Below are 14,365 nucleotides of genomic sequence, written 5' to 3' on the forward strand. Positions count from 1 at the left end.
CAATAATTTAAAATGGACACATAAAGATGGACAATAATTAAAAATGGACACATCAACATGGACGATAATTAAAAATGGACACATCAAGATTGACGATAATTTAAAATTGACACATCAAGATGGACAATAATTTAAAATGGACAAATCAAGATGGACAATAATTTAAAATGGACACATCAAGATGGACAATAATTTAAAATGGACACATCAAGATGGACAATAATTTAAAATTAACACATCAAGATGGACAATAATTTAAAATTGACACATCAAGATAGACAATAATTTAAAATGGACACATCAAGATGGACAATAATTTAAAATGGACACATTAAGATAGACAATAATTTAAAATGGGCACATCAAGATTGACGATAATTTAAAATGGACACATCAAGATAGACAATAATTTAAAATGGACACATCAAGGTGGACAATAATTCAAAATGGACACATCAAGATGGACAATAATTAAAAATGGACACATCAACATGGACGATAATTTAAAATGGACACAACAACATGGACGATAATTTAAAATTGACACACCAAGATGGACGATAATCTAAAATGGACACATCAACATGGACGACGATTTAAAATGGACACATCCAGATAGACAATAATTGTAAATGGACACATCAATTAATTTAAAATAAACACATCAACATGGACGATAATTTAATATGAACACATCAAGATGGACGATAATTTAAAATGGACACATCAAGATGGACGATAATTTAAAATGGACACATCAACATGGACTATAATTTAAAATGGACACATCAAGATAGACAATAATTTAAACTGGACACATCAACATGGACGATAATTTAAAATGGACACAACAACATGGACGATAATTTTAAATTGACACATCAAGATGGACAATAATTTAAAATGGACACATCAAGATAGACAATAATTTAAAATTTACACATCAAGATGGACAATAATTTAAAATGGACACAACAACATGGACGATAATGTAAAATTGACACATCAAGATGGACAATAATTTAAAATGGACACATCAACATGGACTATAATTTAAAATGGACACATCAAGATAGACAATAATTTAAAATGGACACATCAACATGGACGATACTTTAAAATGGACACAACAACATGGACGATAATTTAAAATGGACACAACATGGACGATAATTTAAAATGGACACATCAACATGGACGATAATTTGAAATGGATACATCAACATGGTCGATAATTTAAAATGGACACATCAACATGGACGATAATTTGAAATGGATACATCAACATGGACAATAATTTAAAATGGACCCATCAAGATGGACGATAATTTAAAATGGACACAACAACATGGACGATAATTTAAAATGGATACATCAACATCGACAATAATTTAAAATGGACACATCAAGATGGACGATAATTTAAAATGGACACAACAACATGGACGATTATTTAAAATGGATACATCAACATCGACAATAATTTAAAATGGACACATCAAGAGGGACGATAATTTAAAATGGACACATCAACATGGACGATTATTTAAAATGGATACATCAACATCGACAATAATTTAAAATGGACACATTATGATGGACGATAATTTAAAATGGACACAACAACATGGACGATAATTAAAAATGGAAACATCAACATGGACAATAATTGAAAATGGACATATCAACATGGACAATAATTTAAAATGGATACATCATGATGAACGATAATTTAAAATGGACACATCAACATGGACAATAATTTAAAATGGACACATCAACATGGACAATAATTTAAAATGGACACATCAACATGGACAATAATTTAAAATGGATACATCATGATGAACGATAATTTAAAATGGACACATCAACATGGACAATAATTTAAAATGGACACATCAACATGGACAATAATTTAAAATGGACACATCAACATGGACAATAATTGAAAATGGACATATCAACATGGACAATAATTTAAAATGGACACATCATGATGAACGATAATTTAAAATGGACACATCAACATGGACAATAATTTAAAATGGACACATCAACATGGACAATAATTTAAAATGGACACATCAACATGGACAATAATTTAAAATGGACACATCAACATGGACGATAATTTAAAATGGATACATCAACATGGACAATAATTTAAAATGGATCCATCAAGATGGACAATAATTGAAAATGGACATATCAACATGGACAATAATTTAAAATGGATACATCAACATCGACAATAATTTAAAATGGACACATCATGATGAACGATAATTTAAAATGGACACATCAACATGGACAATAATTGAAAATGGACATATCAACATGGACAATAATTTAAAATGGACACATCATGATGAACGATAATTTAAAATGGACACATCAACATGGACAATAATTTAAAATGGACACATCAACATGGACAATAATTTAAAATGGACACATCAACATGGACAATAATTTAAAATGGACACATCAACATGGACAATAATTTAAAATGGACACATCAACATGGACAATAATTTAAAATGGACACATCAACATGGACGATAATTTAAAATGGATACATCAACATGGACAATAATTTAAAATGGATCCATCAACATGGACGATAATTTAAAATGGACACATCAACATGGACGATAATTTAAAATGGACACATCAACATGGACGATAATTAAAAATGGATACATCAACATGGACGATAATTTGAAATGGATACATCAACATGGACAATAACTTAAAATGGACACATCAACATGGACAATAATTTAAAATGGACACATCAACATGGACGATAATTTAAAAGGGACACATCAACGTGGACGATAATTCAAAATGGACACATCAAGATGGACGATAATTTGAAATGGACACATCAACATGGACTATAATTTAAAATGGATCCATCAACATGGACGATAATTCAAAATGGACACATCAACATGGACGATAATTTAAAATGGACACATCAAAATGGACGATAATTTAAAAGGGATCCATCAACATGGACGATAATTTAAAATGGACACATCAACATGGACGATAATTTAAAATGGACACATCAAAATGGACGATAATTTAAAATGCATCCATCAACATGGACGATAATTTAAAATGGACAGATCAACATGGACGATAATTTTAAATGGACACATCAACATGGACGATAATTTAAAATGGACTCATCAACATGGACGATAATTTAAAATGGACACATCAACATGGACTATAATTTAAAATGGACTCATCAACATGGACGATAATTTTAAATGGACACATCAACATGGACGATAATTTTAAATGGACACATCAACATGGACGATAATTTAAAATGGACACATCAACATGGACGATAATTGAAAATGGACACATCAACATGGTCGATAATTTAAAATGGACTCATCAAGATGGACGATAATTTAAAATGGACACATCAACATGGACGATAATTTTAAATGGACACATCAACATGGACGATAATTTAAAATGGACACATCAACATGGTCGATCATTTAAAATTGATCCATCAAGATGGACGATAATTTAAAATCGATACATCAACATGGACGATAATTTAAAATGGACACATCAAGATGGACGATAATTTAAAATGGACACATCAAGATGGACGATAATTTAAAATGGACACATCAACATGGACGATAATTTAAAATGGACACATCAACATGGACGATAATTTAAAATGGACACATCAACATGGTCGATAATTTAAAATGGATCCATCAACATGGACGATAATTGAAAATGGACACATCAACATGGACGATAATTTAAAATGGACACATCAACATGGACGATAATTTAAAATGGATCCATCAACATGGACGATAATTTAAAATGGACACATCAAGATGGACTATAATTTAAAATGGACACATCAACATGGACGATAATTTAAAATGGACACATCAACATGGACGATAATTTAAAATGGACACATCAACATGGACTATAATTTAAAATGGACACATCAACATGGACGATAATTTCAAATGGACACATCAACATGGACGATAATTTAAAATGGACACATCCACATGGTCGATCATTTAAAACGGACACATCAACATGGACGATATTTTCAAATGGACACATCAACATGGACGATAATTTAAAATGGACACATCAACACGGTCGATCATTTAAAACGGACACATAAACATGGACGATAATTTAAAACGGACACCAACATGGACGATATTTTCAAATGGACATATCAAGATAGATGATTAATCATCATAGATCAAAGGTAAAAATAAATTACTTTTAAATTTATAATGAAATCTGGTGTCAATTTCCATGTTTTCATTCGTTCAAATTGATCCTGGATATTCATGAAGTCTTCAGAAATTGTCGGATAATCATCCAGAATATAACCTGCAAATTAAATGATCAGTAAAAACTACATAAAAAGTTAATAAAAACAATTTTCAATCAATAAAGACTATAAAAAGATTTTAAAAATTAAAAATGATTTATTAATAAAGCATATAAGGACTGTATAAAGTCACATAAATCCTCTGTAAATATAAATATCTTTAAAAATCAATAAAGTCTATAAAAAGTCAATAAGAATTCTATAAAAAGGATATAAAAAATCTATAAAATAAGAAATATTCTATAAGTATATGTCTATAGAGACCATAGAAAAGCAATAAAAATTATTAAAAAAAATTTTTAACTATAAAAGATCAATAAATATTGTATGGAGAACTTTATGACGATTATAAAAACTTTATGAAGATTATAAAAACTTTATGACGATTATAAAAACTTTATGACGATTAAAAAAATTTTATGAAGATCATAAAAACTTTATGAAGATTATAAAAACTTTATGAAGATTATAAAAACTTTATGAAGATTATAAAAACTTTATGAAGATTATAAAAATTTTATGAAGATTATAAAAACTTTATGAAGATTATAAAAACTTTATGACGATTATAAAAACTTTATAAAGATTATAAAAACTGTATGAAGATTATAAAAACTTTATGACGATTATAAAAACTTTATGAAGATTATAAAAACTTTATGAAGATTATAAAAACTTTATGAAAATTATAAAAATTTAATGAAAATTATAAAAACTTTATGAAGATTATAAAAACTTTATGACGATTATAAAAACTTTATGAAAATTATAAAAATTTTATGAAAATTATAAAAACTTTATGACGATTATAAAAACTTTATGAAGATTATAAAAACTTTACGAAAATTATAAAAACTTTATGAAGATTATAAAAACTTTATGACGATTATAAAAACTTTATGAAAATTATAAAAATTTTATGAAAATTATAAAAACTTTATGACGATTATAAAAACTGTATGAAGATTATAAAAACTTTATGAAAATTATAAAAACTTTATGAAGATTATAAAAACTTTATGAAAATTATAAAAATTTTATGAAGATTATAAAAACTTTATGAAGATTATAAATACTTTATGACGATTATAAAAACTTTATGAAGATTATAAAAACTTTATGAAAATTATAAACATTTTATGAAGATTATAAAAACTTTATGAAGATTATAAAAACTTTATGAAAATTATAAAAACTTTATGAAAATTATAAAAACTTTATGAAAATTATAAAAACTTTATGAAGATTATAAAAACTTTATGAAAATTATAAAAACTTTATGAAAATTATAAAAACTTTATGAAAATTATAAAAACTTTATGAAAATTATAAAAACTTTATGAAGATTATAAAAACTTTATGAAAATTATAAAAACTTTATGAAAATTATAAAAACTTTATGAAAATTATAAAAACTTTATGACGATTATAAAAACTTTATGAAGATTATAAAAACTTTATGACGATTATAAAAACTTTATGAAGATTATAAAAACTTTATGAAAATTATAAAAACTTTATGAAAATTATAAAAACTTTATGAAGATTATAAAAACTTTATGAAAATTATAAAAACTTTATGAAGATTATAAAAACTTTATGAAAATTATAAAAACTTTATGAAAATTATAAAAACTTTATGAAAATTATAAAAACTTTATGAAAATTATAAAAACTTTATGAAAATTATAAAAACTTTATGAAGATTATAAAAACTTTATGAAAATTATAAAAACTTTATGAAGATTATAAAAACTTTATGAAAATTATAAAAACTTTATGAAAATTATAAAAACTTTATGAAAATTATAAAAACTTTATGAAAATTATAAAAACTTTATGAAGATTATAAAAACTTTATGAAAATTATAAAAACTTTATGAAGATTATAAAAACTTTATGAAAATTATGAAAACTTTATGAAAATTATAAAAACTTTATGAAAATTATAAAAACTTTATGACGATTATAAAAACTTTATGAAGATTATAAAAACTTTATGAAAATTATAAAAATTTTATGAAAATTATAAAAACTTTATGAAGATTATAAAAACTTTATGACGATTATAAAAACTTTATGAAAATTATAAAAATTTTATGAAAATTATAAAAACTTTATGAAGATTATAAAAACTTTATGAAAATTATAAAAACTTTATGAAAATTATAAAAACTTTATGAAAATTATAAAAACTTTATGAAAATTATAAAAACTTTATGAAGATTATAAAAACTTTATGACGATTATAAAAACTTTATGAAGATTATAAAAACTTTATGAAAATTATAAAAACTTTATGAAAATTATAAAAACTTTATGAAGATTATAAAAACTTTATGAAAATTATAAAAACTTTATGAAGATTATAAAAACTTTATGAAAATTATAAAAACTTTATGAAAATTATAAAAACTTTATGAAAATTATAAAAACTTTATGAAAATTATAAAAACTTTATGAAAATTATAAAAACATTATGAAAATTATAAAAACTTTATGAAAATTATAAAAACTTTATGAAAATTATAAAAACTTTATGAAGATTATAAAAACTTTATGAAAATTATAAAAACTTTATGAAGATTATAAAAACTTTATGAAAATTATAAAAACTTTATGAAAATTATAAAAACTTTATGAAAATTATAAAAACTTTATGACGATTATAAAAACTTTATGAAAATTATAAAAACTTTATGAAAATTATAAAAACTTTATGAAAATTATAAAAACTTTATGAAAATTATAAAAACTTTATGACGATTATAAAAACTTTATGAAAATTATAAAAACTTTATGAAGATTATAAAAACTTTATGAAAATTATAAAAACTTTATGAAAATTATAAAAACTTTATGAAAATTATAAAAACTTTATGAAAATTATAAAAACTTTATGAAGATTATAAAAACTTTATGAAGATTATAAAAACTTTATGAAGATTATAAAAACTTTATGAAGATTATAAAAACTTTATGACGATTATAAAAACTTTATGAAAATTATAAAAACTTTATGAAGATTATAAAAACTTTATAATGATTATAAAAACTTTATGACGATTATAAAAACTTTATGAAGATTTAATTGTGCCATTTTCTGCTTTTCTTCTTGTTCCTGCTGCCATTTCAATAATCTGCCCTCTCTCTTTTCCTCGCGGTCAGCCTGTGCCTGTATTTGTGTTTGCAAAAACTCGTTTTGTGTAGCTTGTCTGCGTTCATCCCGCTCAGCCTGTGCTTGTAAAAATTGCATGAACATTTTTGATAAGTCTTCCATGTTTTTTTTTTGTTTTTTTTTAGTGTGTAGTTAAAAAAAAATATTGTACCATGTACAATATACACCGGTTTGGGTTACAACAAAAAAGCAAATTGCTGTAAGCTCCTGTTTTCAATAATAATATCGCTGCTTGCAATAATATATTCTTTTTGCGAGTCACACTGCAAAAAAAAATAAAACAGATTTATCTGGAATCACGAAATGGAATTGACTTTCCGTTTTTAGGCACTTACTAATAAGTAACTCTTTCCACAAAATAAAAGTTTGGTTTTTTTTTTTTTTTTCGAGTCACAATTGAATAAATGTATGCAGTACATTTAGTTCTTTGAGTTTTTTTTTCTCTAGTATTTTAGTAATTAAAATACCTCTTAAATTGAGATTACCTTTTTTTCCCGTGACGTTTTACTGTATTATCCATTATTCAGTGACAGCTTCAAGAAAAAAAAAAATCCTTTCCTTGAATTTTAGTTTTAGCTGTGGTATTTCCTTTTAGTACCGACGTCAACCAAAACATTAATTAAAAAGTCCTTTAGTTGTTGTTTTGTTTACGGAGAACAGTAATTAGAATCCACTGGTGAACTTTTTCGTAGGTTACTTCCTTGCTTTTCGTAATATGGGTCTGACCTGTCGTTTTTGCGACAGAACAAAGTTCGCTTTTTGTTTGCAAGTTGGTCCTTTAGTAAGATTTGTCGTGTAGCGACAAACAAAAATTCACTTTTACATTCGTTTGCAAGTCGGATTCCCAGAAAACGGCGTAAATTGTCGTTTTTGCCACGTTAGAGTTTTTTTTTTTTTCACTTGAGTTGAAACTTCTCTTTAGCGTAAAATCCGTTTGCTCATCAACACTTTGCATTCCTTAAAAAAAATGGTCAACCTTTGCGTTGTACTTTTTTTTTTTTTTTTTTTAAATAGTTCTTCGTCAAACTGTTATATTTGACGCTTCATATCTCGTCGCCAACTGTTGTGGTTGCACGGTTGAACAATAATTAGTAAGGAAATACAATGAAGACGCAAACAACAAGATAACGCAATAATAAGTGTATTAAAGAAAAGGTATATTTACAATATGTACAAATGACGGTGTCGAGTCAGAGAGTCTTGGTGGGAGGACATGTACGCTCTTCGGCATCACTTCTGGTGGCATTTGAGTAAGACACACCAAGGCCAACCTAGGCTTGCCCTTTATAGTGTTATGTTATTCGCATATGCAAATAAGTGGTTGCCACCACAACAATTATAAAACTTCTTTAAAGATTCTACCAAAAAGTAAACATTTTTTTTCTTTAGGTAATAGATTAAAGTCGAATGCCCAATCTTAATAAAAATGAAAACTTCATTACAAATACAAAATTAAACTTATTTAACGTAAATTCTGGAAAAAAAAATTCTAAAACAAAAAATTAATTGATTAAATTTTATAAGAAATTTATTTTCATTTCTTTTTTGGGGAGGAAGACATAGTTCAGTTATATTTTCACCTAAATCTTCTTCTATCTATAATATAAAGCTGAACGTCTGTGTGTGTGTCTGGTCACGAATAGGCTCCTATATGGTTGACTATTATAGAAAACTGATCACATATAATGATAGAAGATGTATCGAAACACAGGAATGAGTATGTTTGATCTGGCATAATGATGATTCATTAAAATTGTGGGGTCTGCATACGCGCCTGGTCCACAAAGTATGGCAATAAAAAATTTAAAAATTAAAAAAAAAACGCTTACAAGTGTTTTTGATATAGATGTACATAAGAATACTTTGATAAGTATGTTTTAACTTAAATAGGAATGGTATAATAAAATTGTGGGGTCTGCGTTCACTCCTGGCCTCCATTGAATGGAAATAGGCACAAACTTTAATAAAGACTTTTCATATCTATCTGCATAAGTATACTTTGATAATTATGTTTCAGTTTGAAGAAATATGGTATAATAAAATTATGGGGTGTTCGTTCGTGCCTGACCTCCATAGAATGGAAATATGTCACAAAGTTTAACAAGGTTTTTTTAATATAGATCCACAGAATATTGTGATAAGTGTTTCAGTGTGAACGGGTATGGTATAATAAATTATGGAGTTTATCTATTTTACTTTTACTTTCATCATATTTTGCTTTGGTTTTGATACCCCCAAATTCAAAGCTATCTCTTTACAACCCTTCCTTATCATAACCTATCATACTTTCATAAATCAGAGTCCATTTTCTGTAGGCTGTTTTTGAACACAGTCAACGACGGGTACTTTTGCTAGTATACATATATATATACACATATATATATAAAGGGCAAAGTGTGTGTGTGTGTGTGTGTGTGTGTGTGTGTGTGTGTGTGTGTGTGTGTGTGTGTGTGTCTCGCAGAAACTTTTGACAGAGGTGATGGATCCTGACGAGATCAGTATCATTTTGAAGCTGGACGTCTCGGACGACAAATATTGAAAAATTGGCCAAAAACATTAATTCCTTCACTCTAAACTGGGCTGTTTTGTACAAGGAGGGGTCGCTTTTCTCGCCGACATTCTAGCAAGTCATCATCACCGTTGGGTTGAATTCATTTAATTTCAACACTCTTGACTTCCGGTCACGCGGTGGAGACATCAACTAAGAAGTTAGGGTTTTTTTTTCTTCCTACACGTTACGGGTTCGAGCTTGCCTGCCTACTACCACTTTTTTTTTAACACTCAACACTCTACCTACTATTGTTTTAATTCCCCCCGCCTTGCTACTATCACTTTTTTACACCACACCCGGGGTTCCTTATGACATGACCCACACACAACCGGGCACCCCCGCTACTGTTGTTTCGACCCCTCCCCATCACCGCCCGGGGGTCCTTACTACACCACCTAAACACCCGGGCAACGCCAGGCATCCCCGCTAGTTATATAATAATTCCTCAAATTTTTAGATGAGGATTGATTATTCATATGAATTGAATTGTTCTCATGTTGAGTGTCATTCGCACAACCTTTCGATTATGAACTTTCCGACCTTCTTTAGGCGTATTGTGTTGAACTCGGAAATCTTTCTGTTGAACTCGGGAATTTTGAACAGAACCCTTTATTTAATTCACAGATGTAGCATGCTATCATTTCGTCAGCATGACCGTCTGACTGTGATATACATTAATCGTCTGCTATTTTAAAGCGTTATATTCCGTTATATTTCGTTACATTCCGTTATATTTCGTTATATTTCATTATATTCCGTTATATTTCGTTATATTCGTTATATTTCGTTATATTTCGTTATATTTCATTATATTTCGTTATATTTTATTATATTTCGTTATATTCCGTTATATTTCGTTACATTCCGTTATATTTCGTTATATTTCATTATATTTCGTTATATTTCATTATATTTCGTTATATTCCGTTATATTTTGTTATATTTCATTATATTCCGTTATATTTCGTTATATTTTGTTATATTTCATTATATTTCGTTATATTTCATTATATTCCGTTATATTTCGTTATATTTTGTTATATTTCGTTACATTCCGTTATATTTCGTTATATTTCATTATATTTCGTTATATTTCATTATATTTCGTTACATTCCGTTATATTTCGTTATATTTTGTTATATTTCGTTATATTTCGTTATATTTCATTATATTTCGTTATATTTTATTATATTTCGTTACATTCCGTTATATTTCGTTATATTTCATTATATTCCGTTATATTTCGTTATATTTTGTTATATTTCATTATATTTCGTTATATTTCATTATATTCCGTTATATTTCGTTATATTTTGTTATATTTCATTATATTTCGTTATATTTCATTATATTCCGTTATATTTCGTTATATTTCGTTATATTTCATTATATTTCGTTATATTTCATTATATTTTGTTATATTTCATTATATTTCGTTATATTTCATTATATTTTGTTATATTTCATTATATTTCGTTATATTTCATTATATTTCGTTATATTTTATTATATTTCGTTATATTTCATTATATTTCGTTATATTTCATTATATTTCGTTATATTTCATTATATTTCGTTATATTTCGTTATATTTCGTTATATTTCATTATATTTCGTTATATTTCGTTATATTTCATTATATTCTGTTATATTTCGTTATATTTCATTATATTTCGTTATATTTCGTTATATTTCGTTATATTTCGTTATATTTCGTTATATTCTGTTATATTTCGTTATATTTCGTTATATTTCATTATATTCTGTTATATTTCGTTATATTTCGTTATATTTCATTATATTTCATTATATTTCGTTATATTTCATTATATTTTGTTATATTTCGTTATATTTCATTATATTTCATTATATTTCGTTATATTTCATTATATTCCGTTATATTTCGTTATATTTCATTATATTTCGTTATATTTCGTTATATTTCGTTATATTTCATTATATTTCGTTATATTTCGTTATATTTCGTTATATTTCATTATATTTCGTTATATTTCATTATATTTCGTTATATTTCATTATATTTCGTTATATTTCATTATATTTCGTTATATTTCGTTATATTTCATTATATTCTGTTATATTTCGTTATATTTCGTTATATTTTGTTATATTTCATTATATTCTGTTATATTTCGTTATATTTCGTTATATTTCATTATATTCTGTTATATTTCGTTATATTTCATTATATTTCATTATATTTCGTTATATTTCATTATATTTCGTTATATTTCATTATATTTCGTTATATTTCGTTATATTTCATTATATTCTGTTATATTTCGTTATATTTCGTTATATTTCATTATATTTCATTATATTCCGTTATATTTCATTATATTTCATTATATTTCGTTATATTTCATTATATTTCGTTATATTTTATTATATTTCTTTATATTTCATTATATTTCGTTATATTTCGTTATATTTCATTATATTTCGTTATATTTCGTTATATTTCGTTATATTCCGATATATTTCATTATATTTCATTATATTTCATTATATTTCGTTATATTTCATTATATTTCGTTATATTTCATTATATTTCATTATATTTCGTTATATTTCGTTATATTTCATTATATTTCATTATATTTCGATATATTTCATTATGTTTCATTATATTTCATTATATTTCGTTATATTTCATTATATTCCGTTATATTTCATTATATTTCATTATATTTCGTTATATTTCGTTATATTTCATTATATTTCATTATATTTCTTTATATTTCATTATATTTCGTTATATTTCATTATATTCCGTTATATTTCATTATATTTCATTATATTTCATTATATTTCTTTATATTTCATTATATTTCGTTATATTTTATTATATTTCTTGATATTTCATTATATTTCGTTATATTCCGATATCTTTATATTTCATTATATTTCGTTATATTTCGTTATATTTCGTTATATTTCATTATATTCTGTTATATTTCGTTATATTTCATTATATTTCATTATATTTCGTTATATTTCATTATATTTCGTTATATTTCGTTATATTTCGTTAGATTTCGTTATATTTCATTATATTTCGTTATTTCGTTATATTTCATTATATTTCGTTATTTCGTTATATTTCATTATATTTCGTTATATTTTATTATATTTCATTATATTTCATTATATTTCGTTATATTTCATTATATTTCGTTATATTTCATTATATTTCGTTATATTTCGTTATATTTCGTTATATTCCGATATATTTCATTATATTTCGTTATATTTCATTATATTTCGTTATATTTCGTTATATTTCATTATATTTCGTTATATTTCATTATATTCTGTTATATTTCGTTATATTTCGTTATATTTCATTATATTTCGTTATATTTCGTTATATTTCATTATATTCTGTTATATTCCGTTATATTTCGTTATATTTCGTTATATTTCGTTATATTTCATTATATTTCATTATATTTCGTTATATTCTGTTATATTTCATTATATTTCGTTATATTTCGTTATATTCCGATATATTTCATTATATTTCGTTATATTTCATTATATTTCATTATATTTCGTTATATTTCATTATATTTCATTATATTCCGATATATTTCATTATGTTTCATTATATTTCGTTATATTTCATTATATTTCGTTATATTTCATTATATTTCGTTATATTTCGTTATATTTCATTATATTTCATTATATTTCGATATATTTCATTATGTTTCATTATATTTCATTATATTTCGTTATATTTCATTATATTCCGTTATATTTCATTATATTTCATTATATTTCGTTATATTTCGTTATATTTCATTATATTTCTTTATATTTCATTATATTTCGTTATATTTCATTATATTCCGTTATATTTCATTATATTTCTTTATATTTCTTTATATTTCATTATATTTCGTTATATTTTATTATATTTCTTGATATTTCATTATATTTCGTTATATTCCGATATCTTTATATTTCATTATATTTCGTTATATTTCGTTATATTTCGTTATATTTCATTATATTCTGTTATATTTCGTTATATTTCATTATATTTCATTATATTTCGTTATATTTCGTTATATTTCATTATATGTCGTTATATTTCGTTATATTTCGTTAGATTTCGTTATATTTCATTATATTTCGTTATTTCGTTATATTTCGTTATATTTCGTTATATTTCATTATATTTCGTTATAT

At 24.5% G+C, this 14,365-nt stretch overlaps 1 protein-coding gene and 1 long non-coding RNA gene across 3 annotated transcripts in view; one reads left to right on the forward strand and one right to left on the reverse strand.

Moving 5' to 3' along the window:
• The window catches only part of LOC145287723 (adenylate kinase 9-like), a 307,372-nt gene that overhangs the window by 252,857 nt on the left and 40,150 nt on the right, over positions 1–14,365 (reverse strand). For both annotated transcript variants that reach the window (XM_080135474.1, XM_080135475.1), the window contains exon 5: positions 4,304–4,416. In XM_080135474.1, coding sequence (XP_079991600.1) covers positions 4,304–4,416 — 113 coding nt within the window. The remainder of the gene's footprint in view (positions 1–4,303; positions 4,417–14,365) is intronic.
• The window catches only part of LOC145287728 (uncharacterized), a 128,173-nt gene that overhangs the window by 67,130 nt on the left and 46,678 nt on the right, over positions 1–14,365 (forward strand). The gene's annotated exons all lie outside the window — the stretch shown is intronic.

The sequence above is a fragment of the Euprymna scolopes genome, chromosome 11 (genome assembly GCF_053919585.1).
Source record: "Euprymna scolopes isolate OS-2025 chromosome 11, ASM5391958v1, whole genome shotgun sequence".
NCBI classification, from domain to species: Eukaryota; Metazoa; Mollusca; class Cephalopoda; order Sepiida; family Sepiolidae; genus Euprymna; species Euprymna scolopes.